The sequence below is a fragment of the Carassius auratus genome, unplaced genomic scaffold (genome assembly GCF_003368295.1).
Source record: "Carassius auratus strain Wakin unplaced genomic scaffold, ASM336829v1 scaf_tig00034069, whole genome shotgun sequence".
NCBI classification, from domain to species: Eukaryota; Metazoa; Chordata; class Actinopteri; order Cypriniformes; family Cyprinidae; genus Carassius; species Carassius auratus.
Genome location: NW_020526124.1, coordinates 40,545 through 63,382, shown reverse-complemented (window position 1 = coordinate 63,382; position 22,838 = coordinate 40,545). Strand labels below are relative to the sequence as shown.

The 22,838-nt window shown below is 37.7% G+C and overlaps 1 protein-coding gene across 1 annotated transcript; it reads right to left on the bottom strand.

The window, feature by feature from the left end:
* Positions 1-597: 597 nt before the first annotated feature.
* On the bottom strand, positions 598-22,639 carry LOC113081378 (calmodulin-regulated spectrin-associated protein 3-like; the record flags this gene model as incomplete). The annotated part of the gene is made up of 4 exons (XM_026253485.1): positions 22,264-22,639; positions 9,597-9,862; positions 1,084-1,224; positions 598-687 (listed from the first exon to the last, which is right to left on the bottom strand). Coding segments are annotated over exons 1-4 (630 nt in total), but the record flags the coding sequence as incomplete, so codon positions are not given.
* Positions 22,640-22,838: the final 199 nt, after the last annotated feature.

Below are 22,838 nucleotides of genomic sequence, written 5' to 3'. Positions count from 1 at the left end.
CATGATAAGATACACAGGATATCAACAAAAAGCTGCATCTATACTTTTTATTTTCTATTACTATAAACACCACACAATTCTACAGGTATTCTGCAAGTCATTTACATTATTATTATACTTATTAATATTTAATCTAATAGATGCATAAATGTCCATGATATGAGGTGGAGGAGTCTAAAATTGAGGCATGATTTTGATTAATTATCCAAACAGGGTCAAAGGAATCAAATTCCATCTACGTAATCTGGGCTGCCAGCAGGGGGCGAAAGAGGACAGATTTATATGAGTGTAGGACAGGAAAATGGAGGAAAGAAGGTGGAATGGAAGACAAGAGAAAGACTTACAGGAACAAGTTTCCAGTACCAGCGTGTGGGACACTGTCAGAAAGAAGTGAAGGAATATGCGAGGAGAAAGAGGTAGAAGAGCAAGTGAGGAGGAGGAAGAGGATAGGATAGGTATTTAGACAGCAAAGTAGACCTTGAGGAAAAATGAGTGACTGTTTGTGTAGAGGTGTAGTGGTCAAGTTATCTTACACATGTGCCCTTTGAGCTTTTCGTGAGCAAGTCTGTATGTGTTTGTTTATGAGTGTTTTCTTACCGAAGGTTGAACAGGCTCTGGTTGAGTACTTAGGCTGAGATGCGTCATTTTGTGTTCCATTCTGTTTGTTTCTTTTAGTTTTTGATTCAGCTACCACAAAAGAAAAAAGAAAAAACACCTTATGACAATGACATCAAAGAAAAATTTAAAGTAGTCTACATGACTTTATTTGCTGAAGCACACACCCAGAGCGTCTTTTGTAAAGGTGTTCCACAGGGTTCTATTTTAGGGCCAGTAATATTATATATTAGAAGTTAGTTGGTTCATGTAAACAGGGAAGTGTAAGGTATAGTTCACCCAATAATGAAAATTTTGTCTAAAAGGTTTGGAATGAGTGAGTAAATGATGAAGTAAATTGTTATAGCTACATTTTTACCATTGTAAACATTGTAAATATTATTTTTTAGTTAGATGTATGGGTTAATGAGTTTATACGAGTTATCTGAGCTCAAAAAAACTGCTGCTTAAGTTCATTAAATGACTCACCGCATTCACCCATGAAAGCAGGGCTCTGTCCCAGGTTGCATCTGTACCAAATAGCTCCGATCTGCCACTCGCCAAGACTGTGCGCACCGTCTCCATGGCACCCACTGCCATCAAGGCATCCATCAACTCCAAGTGGGCACTCTGTACCAATCAGAGGAAAACAAACAGGACTGTCTGAGCATAGAGAAAACCCAGCTGTCATTTCGAACACTGACCTAATGCGCCTAATGTAATAACAACCATCCAGTAACATTCAGAACAGCATCAGAAAGCAATGCCTTTCTAATGCCACAGGAGGACTGAAGATTCTTTATTGAAGATGAATGTTTGGTTTTCTGCATAAGTGTGAAAAATAATTTGCAATGACTTACATGCATATGCATTGTTCTGCTGCATAATGCATCCTTAAAGCACTGTGCAATCAAGCAGCAAAACATGAATCAATATTCAATACTGACTTCCTGCTGTTTCCTTTCTCTTTTTAAGTGTTGCAGCAGTATTGTTCCCCTCCCTCCTCTTCTCTCCCTCTCTCAATGATATATTGCAGTATGACTCATGTGTGACAGACTCCAGGATACAAGGCAGTGCTGCAGAACAGCTCAATGGGGACTGCAACAGACAGTATGTGTTTGTGCATGTGTGCTGGGGTTCTTGAGCACATCGGATACCCAGTGAGAAAAGAATAACAAAATGGTATTTTGGTACCAAACTGTTGTTAAAAGTCAACTGTAATTATGTCAAAATGGTAAATAATTATAAACAAGCATATATTGTGAATTCATGCACATGCTCAATGAAGATCATCTACATGTCAAAATGGCTATTTGGAAAGGTAAGGTTACATTAACACACATGAAAGAAGTGTGTTCATTTGCATATCTGTTTTCCGGTGGTAGCTAATTTGCATCAAGAATTGTGACACTGTTATTGGTATCGACTACTGATGTATTTGTGTTGTTTCACCACTACTCACAAACCCATCTTTCTTATCCAATAACATCATGCCAGACTCTGTAACAGAAATGATGTCCTACAGAGGACACAGATGATGAGGACTGTTCTTCATCCTCCCAGTCCATTACAGTGAGGCAGCTCACGCCCAATCCCATTAAAAACAACCCGACCACATTATCAGCTGAGTCAGGAAGAGCACCTTAGCTGCGATAAGAGGGTTAAGCCATTAACTACTTTCTGCACTTCAACCAAGGGACGTTTACTACCTGCAGCCCAAACAACCGAAAGTGGCACTGTAGTAAATGGCAATTTACAAGTGAATTTAAAGTAAAGCATGAAAATGGTTTTGGTCTTTTTTTTTTTGTATATAATAGTAATGGAAAAGTATAAAGAATTTATACTGAATTTATTACAGTCACGTTTTTGCATTAACATTTATAATTTTTATTGTAATGTCCCAAAGCTTCATTTTAATGTGAATTTTCATTGGGCTATACAAAAAGCAAAATGTAATCTTGAATTTGGATAAAAATATAACCCAGACTGTGCGACACGCACTAACACAGCAACACAACGGGAACACAAGGTCACTATAGTGGTTCTTGAGGGGCCGTTTGACTCGACATGAGGGTAAACAGTCCTTCCATAGTCAAAATCAGCCAGAGGGTTGAGTTTTCACAGTAAAGAAAGGACATTTTTCAAGGACGAAAATAACAGATTTCCTTTTGGTTTATGACTAAGACAACATGGCCAAAGACAATCATTCACTTTCAGCTGGAGCAATGCCAGACATTTTCAGAGGGGTTCTTTTCATGTTTTTTAAGACATAACAAAAGACTTGGACAAAAATCTATAGAACACACGCTGCCTTCTACATGTTTCCAGTCGTGTTTTTCATAGCTGTTATGTGAACATGAATGTCCTCACCTGACTCTTCCCTGCCTTTCGTATTGGCTGTACTCAGTCTGCTATAATCATTAACTTCCAAACAGTCAAACAGGTCAGAGGAACACATTCCCTTATGCAGACCCCCTCTCTACCACACACGGCTAATGCTAATCTGTCCCAACCAGTGTCTGCCCCCTTACACGCAATACATGCAGCTTTCATCCTTTGGGAAGCAGTCAGTAATGGGTTTATCCTGTTCAGTACATTGACACAATTGCACGGGGGTGTCTTTCCAAGCGTGAACTGAAGTTCTGACCTCTGCAGAGAGCCAAGGGTGGAGCAGCTCTGTCAGAAAGCATTTATACCTCAGCTTCCAGTGACTGGCTCAGCCAGGGGCCCGTGTTCGTGAGAATAAGCCACAGTGGGAGGGTTTCAACCGATCTCTGCGCTGCTTTTAGAACAGATGTTCTGGTGCAAAGCGAAACAGGATGATAACATAAGAATTGTATCTAGTGGCAATAAAAGTGTCAAAGATCATTTTTCAAATTTCAAATGCTTTTCTTAATATGGAAGCAATAAGCTTGTCTACACTTGGACATGGAAAGGATTTTCTGAAAATGTTAATGTTATCCCATTGGAATAAAACTTTTCTGACGTTGCTTACACAGGGTATAACAAACAACTTTTTTTTTTATGCTTCATACATTATAATATATTATTATATATTTGTTAATAATCTCATTCTCTTTCGAATAGGACAGGCTATATGTTTTTTTTTGTTTGTTTGTTTGTTTGTTTTTTTGGAATTAATTATATCGCAGGACTCACTGATCTGAGCTTAACCTCAGTTTTTGAGTAAACATTGCCCAAAATTATCCACAAATGATGCTTTTTATATTATGATCATAGATTTACAAGCTATGTTTAAAGGCCAGTCATTTTTGTCCAGGAACACCAAATTGGGTAAAAACTATTTTGCATTAAATTAAACAAAAGCGACAGCACAGAGACTTTTAATTTTAAAAAGAATTTTAAAAAAAATTTAGAAACATTTTTTTAAAACTTAGACCGAAAATATTTGAATGGAAATTTATAGATTTGTTTTGGCTAATTTGACCATGCTACAGCTGAAAATAAGAGTGCACCAAAGCCCCATAAAAAAAAATAAAAAAAAAACCTTCTGCCCAAAATAAGTGCAAAAATGATTGTGTGTCTGATCGGTAAGAAAACTACTTTAGAAGTCACAAGCTCTGCTCTGTTATGCGGTATAGTAATTCTACAGAGAGGAGGGAGAGCAGTTCATGACAAAGAGAGGAATGAAAGCGAGAGGAGACGGGAGGGGGCTTGGATTTCCCGTCCCTACTCTCCAGGACTCGCTAAGCTGAATCACAAGTTTCCTAATGAGAGGGGAACAGGACCAGCACTGGAACACAGAGCACAACCGGCCTGCCAAATCACCATAACAACCAGTATGACCCACAATGCACCTCACCACAGCTTAGAGCGCACAGATGAAGCTGGAAATCCCAGAAGTAACTCAACAGCTAGTCCTAATGACATTCTGCCGTCACCACAAACCCAGGCAGTCCAGTGACAACCGCCAACATATGCCACTGGCAGGACAAAGGCAAAACAAAGTTTACTGTGGTTATTATAACCGTTTTCCCCACACAGATGCTTATTTCTAACCTCCAGCCCTCAGTGTGCCACAGACAGGAGGACAAGAGGGCCAGGGGCGCAGCAGGGGGTGATTTACAGAAAACCCTGCAGCCCTGGACCTTACGAACCCATCCTCCAAGCACATAAGCACACACTGTATACTGAAAACATATCGAATATGAAAATCAGTTGTGTTTGTTATCAATAAAACCAAGCAGCAGAGCACAAAGCGCTGCTTAAACACTGCAGACTGCAGCTCCAGCTGTACAGGAACTTCAGGAAGTAGACCGCAATAATCTGACTTCCAAATTCCCCGGTTTAGTTCTGGTTACACAAACTCCAGCCATTTATTACAATTTCCTCCAGAATATCTTAAACAAACAAAACAACAGCAGCAGCAACCTGAGTCTCTCACTGAGCTACATGTATGCAGCTCACAGGAAGCCCTTGACAGCACTGCAGAATTAATAATATCACACAAAAAATAGATACAGATCATACAGAACATAAATCGACGAATCAGTGAGCAATTTGCAAAACAATATTTCCTTGTTCAAGAAAAAAAATAAAATAACATGCTAAAATCAAAAATAAAATAAGCTAAAATAAGAGGAGATAAATTAAATCCTAATTTATATGGCAGAGTTGGCATGCCTGGTTGTTAATATTCAGAATGAAGATGATTCTGAATGCGGATCACAGATTATGATTTGACAGCATTGCAGAATAAATAATACACAAAAATGGAAGCACAGATTTTAAATTAAAGCATATGCAAGGAAATCTTAAATTCTTTTTGATATATTAAAATATATACAAAATAAACAAAGATTAAAAGACAATATTAAAATACAATTAAAAAGTAAGATTAAAAATATTGAAATAAACTAATTAAATACACCTCATATCAGTTGAACAGTTAATATTATTGTTAACCGTGAATATTGTTAATATTCAGGTGTATGATAATGCTGAATCTGGGTCACAGATCATCACTTGATGGTATTGTAGATGGACGCACAGATTATACATCAGTGCATCTGTGAGCTTTTTGAGAGACACTTTGCTTCCTTTTTCAATGACACATATCAGATCAGTTGAACAGAACTGTCTGGTTGTTAATATTCAGCTGGATGATGACGCCGAGGCCGGATCACAGATTATCACTAATCTTCACAGATCTTTATCCTCTATGGGGGCTGGGCTCTGCTCCGCATCAGAGCAGAAAATGTCAAACCTGCAGAGATGTGAACATCTAACCAGGAAGGTCACAGCAATGTGTCTCCAGATGTTCCTTCATTCAGAAGGAATTATATCTTTCCTGTTCCACAGAGAGTGGAAGACAAAAAGTGCTTTGCATCATGAAGTCAAATGTATTTGTATAGCACTTTAAGCAATACAAGCTGTTACAAAAATAAATAAACAGCTAAATAAGTGTTGCAGATTTCATCCATTATAGCTGTAAAGCAGCTCTTCTGAAAACAACATTGTCATTATTCAGCTCGGTTTAGCTCACTGTTGATTAAATTTAGTTCAGTGTCAGTGCTGCAAAGTTCATCAGTTATGAATGATCAGATGGTAACACCATGGGACTATGGTATACTATGTTATTATCAATGTGCATGTCCAAAAAAGAATTTAACAAATCAAGTGAAAGTACAGATGTAAGTTTAGTTGTCACACTTTCTGTGCAGGAAGTATTCCAAATTTTGATGCATATTCATTGCTAAAACAGACTACAGCTCCAAAGCTGTTTACTGGCCTTGTTTCAGACATCCTAATTCTACATCATGACCCACTTTCATCACACTGCTACAGCAGCCAGCCAGTCATTCAGCCAGCCGCCCCCACAGCCAGACCTGGGAAGTGCACCACGAGCAGCGAGACAGCACCAGATGAGCCCAGAGTTCACCGAGCACATCATGACACCAGCAGCCGGAGTCCCAGAGAGAGACAGCCGAGCTCAACATTCACCTGCCACAGGCACCACACGCTATCATGCATCCTCCGAGGAGAGAACAAATACATAGAATTTAAATTGGGTTTAACGGGGGCGAGACAAAGCAAGAAATGGGTCACTGCGGAGAATGGTTAAAAAAAAAAAAAGAGCCATACGGCTTGTAGGACTGTTAACAGGGTCTAAAATTATCTCTTTGCCAATTTTTGTCAAAGGGTATAGCTTTTTTTTTTTTTTTTTTAAAGGTCTTGTAAGGTCAATGACACAAATACCTTGTCCTTGTTTCTTTAAAAAAAATGTGTTACTTTAGTATCATTACAGTTTTACATTTTGAATCACTTTTTATTTTTATATCTTCCATTTTTATAATAAAACAATTAACTTTTTTCAATTATTTTATAATATTTATTTAATTCTACTTAAATTCTATTTAACAATTTAAATCTAGTTAAAAATCTAGTTCGTTTTAATCATTTTGTTTTATTATTTTTATATAATATAATATATAGAGTATTATTATTTCTGTTAGCTTTTATTTTATTTTTATTTTTTTTAGTTAACTATAACAACCCTGCAAAACAACAAAACTCACAGGGAAGTCACTAAATAAAACACACACACAAAAAAGAAAGAAAACCTTAAATGAGACATACCATTTGACATTTTATATATAACGAGTCAAAAATGTTACTATACGTGTTATTTACTATAAACATTTGAAGACAAAAATGTTTAGCATCTTCTAATATGTTGGTGGTTTTAGGACTTGACATAATGAAAAAAAGTTTTCTGCCAAGTAGGTAATCAGACTGTATTCACTTGATTAATCAACCTGTCTGCTATACTGATACATCACTATTCATGACTTGTTTATATTCAACAACACTGACGTCTCTCACCTACAGAAGTATGTTTTGGTTAAATCCTAATGTAAAAAGCTCTGGGCCCAAGGAGAATCAAACACTCCAGTAGTGTCCATTAAAGCCCTTCCTGCTGTGAGAAGGACCCTCTCTGACAGGGAGGAACGTGCTACATCAGTACAGGGTCTGCTGTCTTTTGTCTGCTTATTGTTTTAAGGCCTGATCCCTCGCCCCTGCCACTATTTGTCAGCCCCTGCATTGTCTCTCTCCGCCCACCCCAGTGAGCCTGGGCTTAGCATGCGGTTTTTCAATAACTGTCCTGTCCCGTACAGCTGGATCTACTCAGGGGATAGCTGGAGAGGGGCAGCTGCTTTATATGCTATAATCCCTGGAAACCAAGCATAAACAGGAGCCGCCCCTCCCCAAAACCCCCTTTACCTCCAGAAACCATCCCCCAGTGCTGCAGTGAAACCATCCACATGTCCTAATCCAAAGAAGGTCAATTGATTGTGACTTTTGGCAGGCCAAATCAGCTTTGATATCCATTTGATCTGAGCTGCTGGACTACAATGAGACAGCTAAACTCAATAAATCATAAAAACACAGCTAGTGTCCCAAACCCTACTGAGGTTCCTGCCTTAATATTTTTTGCCATCGTGGGCAGTTCACACAAATTCTAGATATGGTCAAAGAAGACTACAGACAAACCAACCTGGTGCATTCAGATATTACTACGAATGGGAGAAAGTGATGAAATATAGGAGAATAAGTCATGACGCCAAACTAAAAGAAACAATCGGCAACTGGTCAAGTCTTCGGCTGGACCATCCTAAGGGCCGTTTCATAGTCAATGCATTTGTATGCATACACGTCCCCAAGGCTACGCATCGTTACGCTTCGGCCGCCATTATGCGTCGGTGCGTAGCCAAATGTGTCGTCCTAGTTTTTGATACGCGACGATGCATGCAATACTATGCGTTGTTGGTGGGGGCGACATTGCAACTATTGTACATTTATTCAAGTATATTGTGTTTACAGAAGAAGAAGAAGGTTTTAATACAATGGATGGCGAAGAGGAAAAATTATGCAAACTTATACGTATTCATCCACATTTATCTCTGCGTTGCCTTTGTTGCCGCTGATGTAAAATCAGCAACAGAATGCCATTGTGATCTGAATATCACGCGTTTCCTGCATTGACTATGTAAGGGCCCTAAAATATGAAACAACATTTATGGGACACTTCATGTCAGATTTTGTTGCTGAGATGAGTCTGGCAATAGGTTTTTGAGATTTCAGGACTTCCCCAATCAGTGAGGTTGGAATTGGTCCTGGGGGTCCGAAATAGCTGCCAAATATAGATGCCAAGAGCATAGACTTGACTCCTTGACAGGGTCTTCCTTGGCCTTCTAGAATTCCTTGTTTTGGCTAAAATCTATGGCAGGATCACATGTTCTTCATGGACATCATGAGATTTCATTAAATTTAATAATGCTAAACAGCTTTAGAAAACATCAATAATGAAGTATATTTTCAATGGCTATTTAAAAATTTCACTCAATATTGTATTTGTACTACACACTGTGTTTAGAGTTTAAAGGGATCATATGATGCGATTTCAAGTTTTCCTTTGTCTTTGGAGAGTTAAAAGTTATTTGTGCATATATAAGATTCCTAAAGTTGCAAAGACTAAAGTTTCAAACCCAAAGATATATTCTTTATAAAAATTAAGATTCTTCCACGGCCCCCCAAAACACCTCATTTAATCACGTTGATGAACTTCACAACAAACACAGTTTTTTTTTCCTGTTCATTACAGTGAAGCTGCTTTGAAATCTGAATCTGTATTGTATAAAGGACATATATAGCAAACTATATAAATAAATGTGTGTCGATTTGAATGTCGACTCTTTATCTTAGCTACATGCTAACATCAGGATTAACTCTGATAAATAGTTGAGTCTCTGGTGTGGTTCATATGAGGAAGTCTATTAGCGCAGGAAAGAGAAACGTCAGTTAAACCTGCCGTCAATGAAGAGCATCTTAAATCAGTCACTTAAGGATTCGATTTCGATTCAGCGGCAGACAACAAGTCAACTCTGGGTTTTAAGATACAACAACCATTGTATCATTTCCAAACTCAGCTCTGGATATAATTCAGACAGGAATGTGCAGACACCGCTCACACATCTTACCATTTTGATGGGCTTCTGCCGGAGCTCGGTCTCTGTCACAGGGGCATTCTGGTCTTTGGGTGCCAAGCCCTTCCTGCCCAGGACCTGTAGGAGTGCTGGGATGTCTTTGGGGGGTCCCTCGGCCCCGGGGCTTCCACCCAGCAGAAGGCCATAAGTGCGACAGTAGAGCTCAGGGGACAGCAGGAGGCGCGTGACAGGAGGCTTCAGGTGCTCTTGCTCATACTGATCACAGTAGAACGGGTCTCGCAGCTCCAACGGGACATTCTCTGCAGACGAGAGAGAGAGAGAGAGAGAGAGAGAGAGAGAGAGAGAGAGAAATAGGACGTGTTCAGAGTGAAATACTCACATACTGCTATAGTACGCATATATAGTGTGTATTTTGTTTTTACTGTATGTAGTAAAATAAGCAAATTCAAACATGCTAAACTATCATAAAAGTACTGACTGGTCAGTCCAGCGTTCACACAAGTTAAAATACTCAAGGTCATAACAGTATCACACAAAGGAAATCATGACTGCACAGCACATCTAGTGTACATGTTAAAGTCTAGATCTACTACCGAAAAGATGGCAAATTAATATTGCTTAAAAAAAATTAGTTTATTAAAACTATGAATAATAATAATAATGAATATAATGCATCATGAAACAACTGCTAAGAGCTTTGAAAGAAAGTAGAGTCCTTAATTTTTATTGTTACATTAGCCCTTTTTTAAAAGTACTGAAGTACACTTGAGATTGTATTAATTATTAAGCATTGGAGATTTATGTGACAATGGCAACCCTCTACACTGCGAGTAAATCACTCGCATATGTGACTAAATCTTCACTCTGGCGACTAAATTATGTATCTAATAAATTCTCAGATTTTAGGATTTGAGGCTAAGTATAAGTTTAGCACAGGGTATATATTAATATAACACATTCGCTGACTGAGTGCTTCAGAGTTTCACTCTCCATCATGCGATCAGTGATATTTTTCAGTTCATCTCAATGGACGTGCAGGGCACCTTTGTTTGTGTATTTGGCGTACCTTAAACTCTAGTGTGAAGGCGCAAAACTCACGTCGCTTTCTCTCACATGCGCTAAGTGAGAAAGAGAAAGAGTGAGCGAGTCTTACATATCATGCAGAGTTGACAAGTGACATGAAAACAATGTTCTTTGTTGTATTTTCGTCAAAATAACGAAGGTCCTCTTGGAATTTTTTTTTTCGGTAGTGGGCGGAGCTAATGCGCAAACGACAATCTCATTGGCTGGTGCTCACTTATTATCGTCCCTGTTTTGATTTTAGCAAATTAGTTCCCACGAATGGACACAACCTGAATAATATTCATGAATTCATCAGCTGGTTCATTCTTATGCTGCGTTCTAGGCAGATTTTTGAGCCCGTAAGTCACGATTTCAAACCACGGCTAACGACTTTGTACCATTCCAGGCAAGTCACACCAAACTTCCTGAGCGCAAGGAATTGTAGCTAGATTATTAATTTTATTGCAACGTTACATTGTCCTAAAATCTATTTTTCAACGTGTACCACTTGCATAAACACTGCATTTGTAGGCAATATTATTATCCTTAGGGGATGCCATCGTTGTTTCGCATGCTGTGTGACATCAAAACTCGGCTCTTAGTACATCGATCTAGTACAAGTTCACGGATGGGAAGTCACGGGTTTGACTGCCGTTCCAATGCACTTTCACGGGTTTAAGGTTGGAAAAACACGGGTTACAGGTTGCCTGGAAAGTGGCATTAGTGCATGTTTTACTGTTGTTATTAGTAGAATTCGTATTATTATTATCTTCTTATCAGTATTATTCATTTTTCCTGCTTTTTTCTTCTTTTTTTTTTATACAGAAACACTGAATGACAAACAAAGCACCTCCACCAGTCCTAAATTCAGTTATAATGTGTGTGCATTCATACATGGATATGAATTATAATTACTAAAGTTCTATCATTAAATAGTACTTGATTATCCAGATATCATATTATAATGCTTGACTGACTAATGTCAAGTATGTACTTTCAGGTATTAAAAAGCTGTGCCATTTTGAAAACATATATATATATATCTCAGTCTGGCGAGTAAACTTAAAAATGTTCTAGACAATGGCGATTCAATTGCCAAGGTGTCCATAGAGGGATGAATGGTTACATTTGTTAAAAGTGTCTAGTTCTCTTTTTTTTTAATCAATGTAACTTAATTTTTTCTTTGTGACTTAAATCACAAAAAATGTGTCAAGAACAACATCATCATTGAGGTTGATGACGGTTTTGCTTCAAATTAATTAACAATTGTCTGCAACTTTTCTGCATTTTTACAGGCCATTTCAGGACAGACAAAGATTTTTTTTTATCTAAATGACACAGAAGCGTACATGTTAATACTCTCAACAACCTGGGAAGACAAAAGAGAAAGACAAACCTAACAGAAGAAAACACAAAGCTAGCTATGTTGTGCCCTAAAGCCCAAATCATCTGTTTGAGTGAGCAGAGCAAGGGTTCAACAAACCGTACACACACGAACATGCATGTCCCCAGAAAACTAAAGACACACAGGAGTTGGAGCAGTAGAAGTGAGTGATGGTGCAGACACTCCTGGTCCAATTTCTGCTAATTGGTCGTTTGCTTCCACTCGCTGCCTCTCTGGGCAACAATGACATCACTTTCCCCAGGGTGCACCACAGCTGAGCACACACCAGCACCCAGAGCCCAGTCTCAGAAAACCACACATACACACACCGGGACAGCTTCAAAAGAAATGCCAAGCAGTTCAGGGCTGAGGTCTGTGGAGCCAATAAGAGCCAGGTGTGCAGTGCGTTTGATGTGCTGTACAATAAGAGAGAGATTCAACCTGCCTGTCTATCTCTCTCACACAAACACGACAAACATCAGCTAAATGTGAAATCTGAACCACGTGGGTTGGGGAACAACGATCCACATACATGGGCACACAACAAATTATTATACAGAGTCATGCTTTGTCAAGCTGATAGTTTGAATTTGAGTGCCTACACCTGTGAACGTTTCTGTAAACAAGCACCAAACACACACAAAACCTTGTGAAACGCAGACTTGAAATATACACCTCACACGCCCACCGTGAACTGGTTCTGCCACATTCAGGGCCAATCATGAATCCACAATGAGACCGGCACCTCTGCGCCACATCCATGTTTAACAAGCCGCCAGAAGCTGTGGGACCAGTTCTAGGACGCGTTAGAGGACAAAAAGCTTTGATACAAACAGCTAAAATCAGCGATACTAGTTTATATACTGACATTTGCATTTGATCTTACAATTATATCTATGTGTACATTCAGTAAACTTGAAGATATCCACCTGACCACTCACAAAGCACATTTATGCTATGAATCATGTAATTGTACACCTTTACATAGAGGTTCACGCCACCAGGAACACCAATTCATTGTGTGCTTTAAGTCATCATGAAACATTCCACTTCCATAAATGCGACGTTCACTAAAGTTCAAAAGTTTGTGTCAGAACTTTAATAAGAAATGTTTCTTGAGCAGCAAATCAGCTTATAAGTGTGCTGTTTGAAGGATCATGTGACATTGAAGACTGGAGAAATTGTGCTGAAAATTCAGCTTTGATCACAGAAATACATTACAGCTTAAAATATGTTCAAATTGGAAAACTTATTTTTTTGTGTGTCCATATTTCTAATAAAATAAATGCAGCCATTCTAAGCAGGGGTTAATGGATACAGATGCGATTAACAGAAATTTGTCATCCAGCAAAGATTTTGGACTATAGTGTCAACCGCGGTTACACGTTCATGACTTTGCTGTGCCATATGGTCAAAGTAAACATAGCAATAGCAGTAGTTTAAGTGAAATCAAACAGCTGAGAAAGAAAACAAAATGTGGATCCGGGCAGCTCTTAAAGTGACAGCAGCCTAATATCCCTGCTGTCCTTCATTCATGTTAATCAAACAACAAAAGTATGTAGCATTTCTTATTTATTTGTTGTAGGTTTTTTTTTTTTTTTCATTGCTTGTAATTAGTTCCTTATTCTTATTTAATCACTGACTCTTTACTTGTCTTCAGTGAGCTTGAGGTTTTTTTTTAGGCTAATATTAGTTTGTGATACTGATAACAACAATTACAAAAATCTTTATGGTATCAAAAACATCATAATTAAAAATTGTATGCAATAGCCAAATGTGGCCTATGTGACACCAGAAAAGGACAGTTGCTTCAAAAGGCAGAGTAAGTTTTATGTGACATTTTGATAAAAGATTACAAGGACATACTAAATACAATTTAAACAAACAGAAAGCAAAAATAAACAATGATAATTTGTAAAATAAAGGGGGAAACAATTAATTGCCCACCAACTGGGATATTTATACTGCTCAAACCCAGAATGCAAAGCAGGATGCAAAAGCCACAGCGATGTGAGATGAGGATGACTGATAGAGGCTTCATTTCCATATAGGACTGGAAGTCAATGAATGACTGGTCTGTACTGCAGCTTCAGAGAAAAGATGGGAGAGTAATACCTGAAAATAAAGAGCGCAACGCTAAACCAGGGCGAATTTAGTGGGACAAGAGCTGGATACATGCGCGCGCGCGCACACACACACACACACACACACACACACACACACACACACACACACACACTGGGGGGAAGTGCTGGGGAAGTTAGATTGGAACTGAAGCTCAAATTACAGGCTACTCACAAGTATTTAGATAAATATCATTTTTTCTGAAAGTTACAACAAACCAAACCCAAAGGAGGTGACAACCCGACAGTAACAGTGTGTGTGTGATTATTCGCAAAGCTAGCTCAGTTGTAATGCTAAATATTAAATAATATAACATACACTACAAAAGTTTTTGAGATCTGTAAGATGTTTCTGAAAGTCATCTCTTATATTCAACTAAGGCTGCATTTATCTGACCAAAGAGGCAGTAAAAATAGCAATATTGCAGTCACATGATCCAATGACAACAGTGTCACATGATCCTTCAGAAATCATTAAAGTTTCTGACGCTCAAGAAACATTTCTTATTATTTTCAATGCTTAATTTTTTTGTGGACACACACAGGTTAAAATGCATTTACATATAAATCCCTTGTAGCATTATAAATGTCTTTGCCGAACAAACATATTTCTAAATAATAACTGAAATATAAAAATAATAAATAATTCGTTCAAACAAATAAAAATAAAAAATATTAATAAAAATACCATTAAACTATTTTTTTGTGTGTGTTTCCTGACAAGACGCAGTGCAGCAAGCGACATTCACATTAAAATGTCAAACTGTTTTGTTGACTATAATTTACTGTTGTATCATGCATGGTACAGTAGCTCCATCCCATAAAATCTCCTTGGGCTTAACTACAGAAAAATATATATTTTAAAATATTTATGTTCTGTAACTGTGTCAGGTCATTCAGCATTTTCACATTCAGAGTAGACAAACAAACTTGGTCAAGATATTGTTTTAAAGGTTAGCTTCTTAATAGAAAAGACTCCTATTTTGAATAACATGCTAGCAAAACACAGTTAAGTTACTAATATCACTACCTCTACTTTTGAATCTACAAACATAGCATTTATATGAGCACTATCACATAAGTGGAAGAAAGAATCAACAAGGAAAGAGGTAAACACTCAATAATGAGCTTGTCAGGTGACAACCTAGACACTATTATGACAGCAAACACCAACTCCTAATGTGTACACATTACCCATATCACTCTGTTCATCCTCAACACACACGCTATCAGATCTGCTTTCATTCTCTCGCTCACAAACACACCAATTCCAGTCAATGAAGAGGTGAAAGGTTAAGAGATTCAGGAGGTCTGGCTCAATGGCAGCAGTGGACAGAAACGTGAAATCAATAAACTGAAGGAACCGATCGCTCGGAGCGTTACTCATTAAAATGATTTGACTTGAGTCAGCTGAGCAGGACTCCGAAAGCAAACAGAGATTTTACACAGAAGTCTGCAGGAGACAACAGCAAATAGGATGTCGAGTCCCCACACCCACAGTTCAAGCGTCAGCTGAGCTTTACACGCCTGTCACATCACAGTAAGTCTCCAAAACACAAGCAGATAAAGCCAGCAGAAGAACATTACACCGTTAGGATCTCTATCATGAGAGCACTGTTTCAAGTTTCCAATATAAAGCTGAACCGCTGCTTTACACTACAGAGAAGGGTCAGCCTCAGATTTGAAGAGGGTTGTCATGGGAACATTGAGCATTAAAGTCCATTTTTGTTTTAATTAAAGGCCAGCGGGGACAATCGGAGGACCGCACAGACGTTTCATGAGCGTCATGCTCAACTCCACTGGCCTCTCGGGTCAGGAATAATCCATTTAAATTATGATGAAGCAGTTTCATCAGCAAAATGTTATGTGCTTGACAAATTGTTTTAATAAATGGTAGGCTACATGCACTGATATCATGCGAGAACCAGGTATATTACTAATAAAATCAAGATTTACCTTATTATATATATATATATATATATATATATATATATATATATATATATATATATATATATATATATATATATGTACACATAAATACATATATACACACACACACAGTAGTCAAGCTTTGAAGTGGATCAAAAAAGTATATCAAAGTTGTTCTAAGATGAGATTAGGTATTCTTTTTGATTTTAGGACAACTTTGATGAAAGCTTTTTATCTACTTCAAATGTTGAGTACTATATATATATATATATATATATATATATATATATATATATATATATATATATATATATATATATATATATATATATATATATAATGTATTAGATCACAGTTCAGATTTTTGGTAGTTTATTGTTACCTTGTAAAACAGAAATATTTGATTTAGTTTTTCCAATTAATGAGCTCATAAAAACCTACACACATGCAATATTTTCCCTCAAATACACAAACTCACATATTTCTCTAATATTTTGTAATGTATTTTTGATCAAATAAATGCAGACTTGATGAGCATGAGGGTCTTCTTAAAAATAATAATAATAATAATAATAATAATAATAAATATCAGACTGACATCTAAACTCCTGAACAGTACATTTTAAAAAGCATACTTTGATTAAAGCAGTAATTGAGTAAAACATCAAACATGGCGAACTTCACTAAAGTCATCTTGACTGATGTTAAACAAACTGGCTTTTAATCTTTTACCAGGTATGCCGTTTCTTTCAGTCAGGTTAATGGTTCTTAAAAAAAAAACCATACTTTTCCAAATAACATTTACCAGACACTTTTATCCAAAGAGACTTACAAATGAGAACAATAGAAGCAGTCAGGTCAACAAAAGAACAACAACAGTATACAAGTGTCATGACAAGTCTCAGTTGGTCTAGTATAGAACGCATAGCCAGTTTTTTTTTTCTTTTTTTTTTTTATGAAAAGACGAAATTAACTTCTTTCTTTGAAGGCTGTGGTTGTGTTGTGACCAGCAACTGTACAAAGGTATGCCTAGTACCTACAAACAAAGCGTTCTTCATATCTCTGACAAACAGCAACACAGGAAGCTGAGTCAGCAGTCCAAAAAGAAACTGCAAGCAGCCACTTTGTGTCCAAACTTCACTGGTTAAAAAGACAAGACAATGCCACTGGACTCTCATTCTAATCTTAGTTTTCATTTTGAAGAATTCAGATTTGAAGGGTGTGTTCTTGAAGTAATTATCTAAACAACATGATAAAAAACAAGCAAAGGCCACAGTGGTTGTGCGCCACCTCACCTGTCGAGTCACACTGATGATCTCAGCATGACTAATACAGGCAAAAAACCCTCACACGACCAATCAGAGAGGAACAAGCACATCGGGTCACAACAACACTGGCTGTCCTTAAACACTCATGGATGAAGAACACTTTATCAGTGAAAGCGTCTTATTCTTCCTTTACGGTTATCAAGGGAGATAAGAACAAATCTGCAATCTGAGGAGGGAGCGTTAAAGAAATGTGTTGCATTCGTTTTGTTTAACTTTTTTTGCTGATGTGCATAAAATTTGTTACAGGACTAGATGTACTAGCGTCAGTGTCTTACACAGCTGTAGCTTTACCCTACAAAAAGCTTGGCTTGAAATCAGTATCAGGTTAATTTATCAGTTTTGTTCAATCTGTACTTGAAATAAAAGCTCTTACAACTAGGACACAGCTCCAAGGATTACAGCCAATTCATCCTGAATGAAGCTGTGGCTTTCAGTATGAACATCAAATTACATTCATACATTTTCTATTAGTAGCAACCAAGCATGAACCATTCACTGCCAGGGCATTGATATACAGCTGCTACAGTGTTTGTAGGTGCTGAGTGTTTGTAGGTACTAGTTATTTGTACAACTGGAGTCATACCCTTTATTTACATATAAATTAGGCATATTATTACCTTAAAGGTACACAGTCTCTTTTTAAAGGGTACAGCGGCAGTAGAACATTTTTTATTTTCGATAATAAAATTACAACTATATATAATAATAATAATAATAATACTGAAGTATATAATGCATAAGTAAATAATACATCAAAAAAGCTACATAATTTGAATTATTCATGATGACAAAAATTCAAAAAAGAAGCCCACACACTCTCAGGGGACATTTACACAACACCATTTTCAGCTAAACTCTGAAAACTTTTAAATGTTTTGTTTATTAACGGTGTTGAGGGCCTGAAAATGAATTTCAAAGTGCAAGTATTTTGTCTGTATAAACTACAAAAAATGTGAATGTGAGAATTCAGATTATAGTTATGTGTGCAGGCGTGTAGTGTTTCTTTACTAATTGACATCAACTGGCCTTGCATTTTTGTGGATCCACTGAATGCAAAATAAAAAACACTACTTTAATGGAAGGGGGCAAACATTTTGGTCACATCTGAACATTTGTTACTTTTTCATTACAGTAGTATTTTTTTTTACATTTTTTATTGAATTCAATATTTATTTTTCATTATTGTACAGGCTTCCTCTGTTTTTTTCATGGTGAGTTTCTGGCTATTTTTTATTTTTTTTATATATAATTCACATTCACAGCACAAATATACTGCAACAAAGCTTACTATGTCAGAGGTTTTGAAAATGCTTAACCCCACAGTAAAAGCTACAGTAATGATCATCTGCATTCGGGCTGTCATTGAACTCAAAGCTCTTGCATGTAGGACAGTGCTCAAAGGAGAGACCTTTACAGAGCCGAGTTCATCCAGAGTGAAGCCAAAACACTCACTTGCACAGACCCCTTGCTGAAAACACAGGTAGCAATTAGCAGCACAGTAAGCGTGGGTTACAGCTCAGGCTCTGGTTTAAATATGAGGGCTACATCTCAGACTCGCAGTGAAAGCAATGATGTCATCGAGTTCAAGCAGGGAAACAAGTGCAGCACTGGATCAGACCTTTAGTGTCACACACACACACACACACATACACTCACAGTCACGTCTCAACGCTGAAGTACAGTACAGCCATGCTTCTTTAATCTGAGGAGATTTCTCTCCGGCTCGACTCGGGTGACTTTGACCAGAGGGTGTGGTGGCGCAGGTCTGCTGTTGATGCAGGGAGGGAATACAAACAGAAATGACACACACTGGCGTTCACAACTTAATTACACATCAACCAGGTGAACCAAGGAGATGACGGTTTCTCACACTCGGGGCAGATCCTAACTAACTATGTGCGACAGATAATCTGCAACAACAAAAAAAAAACATTTTCTAGAACTTTAAGGTGTTTCTATATTTAATTTAACATGATCATATTGTGACTGAAACATTAGCTCTGCTTAAAAACTAGACAGCTGCATCACTGTTTGCTTCTTTCATAGGCAGCTGCCTAGCAGGACAGCATCATGACCATCATGTAACCTCAGAAATTAAATAGATGGAAGATTCTGCACAGGCAGAAACTCCACACACCATACCAATCAAATTACACACAGAGGACTTACAACTGTTTCCAATAGAGTGCATAGCACCCGCCCCTTTTTTTACAGCAGCCTTCCCTAAGTATTTTTCCCATCGAGATTTTTTAAAGCCTTAGTTAAGGAGTTATAAGTCGTAAACCAAACCATCCACTTACGAGGTGTATCGCAACATTACAAACTTTGATTCCAAGCAAAAATAGGTAAAAATGTATTTGAAAATCTGTCAAAAAGATAAAAGGAACAAGCATTCTAAACAAGATTAGTGAGGGAAAGAACTACAAAGCACTGCAATTACAATCAAAAACAACATAGAAATACATATATATATATATATATATATATATATATATATATATATATATATATATATATATATATATATATATATATATATATATATATATATATATATATATATATATAGTACGAAGGTAACAGTGTGATACTATTTTAGGCACAAAAATACACATTACACACAAATAATAGAAAAAAAAAATAGGCTAATACATTTATAATAACATTGAAGTTTTATCAATAATTTTAATAATAAAGCATTTATTTTCTAACTTTGTTTGCCATTTACACCAAGCAATGAGTGCTATGGTAAAAACCAGAAATGACCAGAAATGAGACAGCATAGCTCTAGCTTATGTTCTGTTATTTGTTATATATTAGCTATTTTTGACTTGCCTTGATCCAATAAACTTGATGTTCTATCTAGAAGAAACGTTGAATAGAGGTCAAGCCACTGCATAATCGAAACTCGTTTAGTTGAAAATTACAGACTGCAGATTGAAGATTAAGTTACTCATGCAAACACAAAACATCTTTAATTATCTTCTAATTCTCTGCCCGTTTCAGAGGTAAACGTTATGAGTAAGGAGAACCGTTAAATCTAGGTCTGCAGTTTGTGCGCTTGCTCACTACGACTCTAAACGGGCTCAAAGACTAAAGCAAGTACAGGAATGCAGACTTACGATCTGAATTAACAGTGGTTCATTAGGTGAACACAATGGGGCTATTTGAAAACAATCCAAGAACCGACAAACACACTCACTAGTCACTACCCCGTCTGCTGCACCCAGAAAGAAAAACAAATCTTTTTCTTGTGAGTTTCAATTCGCAGGCCAGTGAGCTGTTCGTGAGCACAGAGCACCTCACCATACACTGAGGTCCTTCTCATCTGACTGCGAAGGGAACACTGAGATTATACACTGTGCGAATAGACTGAGTGATGCATCAGCCTGGCCTAATGAAAAAATATCCCAATGCTTGTTTTAAAATACAATAACCAATACTGCTGTTAACTAAAAGTCCAAAACAGAAAATGCCCAACAAGAGTATGCAAGGCTGCATGGTCACAGTGGGAAATAAACTGAGTTGACCAATGACATTGACATTTTTTGAATGAATCTGAATGTTAAAAATGAATCTGAATGTTAAAAATGAAAATGCTATATTTTAGACACTAGGAGTGTATCTAAGACCATTTCTTTTAAAGACGAGACACTACAGGCAAAACAACATTTTTTTCCATGCACTCGTCAATTTTGAGATTTCGGTCTATTTTGTTTTATTACTCTTTATATATTTGCATAGGTTTTAATTACAGTGCATATCGTTGAAGGCTGTTTTTGTTTTTCAAAATTATTTAGAAATCTCCACTTCAGCAGCACCTAAACACACCAAACTTGGAAGCGATGCTATGACGTCACACTGCATGACACTGCTGTCACTGCTTTGACTTCATGTGAACCATCCATGCACGTAAGGCATCATCATATATTCCCTTTTTAATATTTCCAAAGCAAATAATTAAACATACTAAGCATTTTAGTAATCATCAACCTTCTGCTCTGTCAGACCTCCTGCATCTTTCTAAGTGTTCTTGTGGGTGTATTAACAAAAGGATTCGTGATAGTGGGGGTGAACACGGCTCATGTCACATAGGTGTCACAAAAAACAAAGAACTCAAAACTACTATATTTCTTCCTACCATATCATATTTTCCCAGACAACAACAACGTGTCTACTGCAAGCATTAAGCCCACATGGAAAATGATCACGGGCGAACAAGGACACATTTTATCCTCTCTCTGGTATTAAGGAATAGTTTGTTTTATTTTCGTAGTTATTATTATTTTTTATAATAATTATTTGAATCTGATTTGTCCTCATAAGACTATTACAGCACTATACGTCCAAACAGTTTATATTATTCATGTGTTAACCGTGCCAAATGGGTGGAAAGCACACTTTAAGACCTTGCTTCAGACTATTAACTTATTAAGGAAATAATTCAAGAGAGCAGGACTGAATGTTTATCAAAGCAAGATCACAACCAGCAGCTTCAAACCTCTCATGTGCTCTTTGTGTTGTGAAAAACGCTGAGTTTACACGCTGCTGTTCACCTTCACACGCTTTCCTCCGCAGTCACTGAACAATGAGCCAATGCTGGCCTCAAAACAGACAGGTGAGAGGGAGAAGAGCACATGATTTGAGAAGGAAATAAAAATACAGTAGACTCAAATGACTGTGACTCATAGACCAGCGAGCTGCATAGATAAACGGTATTATTTGTGGGGTGGGGGGGGTCACAGACAGCATATTTTGCGCAGTTTTAGGATTATGATGCTGCTGCCCACATGTTAAGCTGACTCAGAAGAAAAACAAAAGCAATCTAGCTAGGCAGCTCACTAGGGTTGACACACAGCCGCTGTATTTACCTGCATTGCCGTAAGATTTCGCCAGAAGCCACCCAACACTGGCGCAGATTTTGGCTCGGGGCAAATCATACTGATCCAATGGCTTTATGTCCGGGACCACGAAAGTCTTCCTCATTGCATTCGAGTCCATCATAGCAGGTCCGAATCAGAAAGAGAGAGAGGAAGGCGATGCGGTGAGCAATGTAACACAATCAAACAGTCATCCTCTCCTTTCACGAAACCACAGCATTGGCACTGCGAAAGGCCGATATTTAGGGTAACGTTAGCGTTCCGGAGAAACAAAAATAATGGAATTTACGATTTAATCCTCTCCAGGTCTTCTTTTCATACGTATAGGTGTGTTTTAGTCTATCGGAGCGACTATTTCAGCTGTATTCCCGGGACGTTTCACTATTTTCGACGCCGCTTCAGAGTCCACATCCCTCTGGCTGATTCGCTCCGCAAGCGTCTGATTTCCAGGTACTCCATACTCCTGTCAATCATCCCGCCGGGCATCCAATCAGCTTCCAGAATCTAGGACACAGGGTTGAGGGGGCGGGGCTAAGAATGTGAACGCGAGCAGCAGGTAGCAAGGC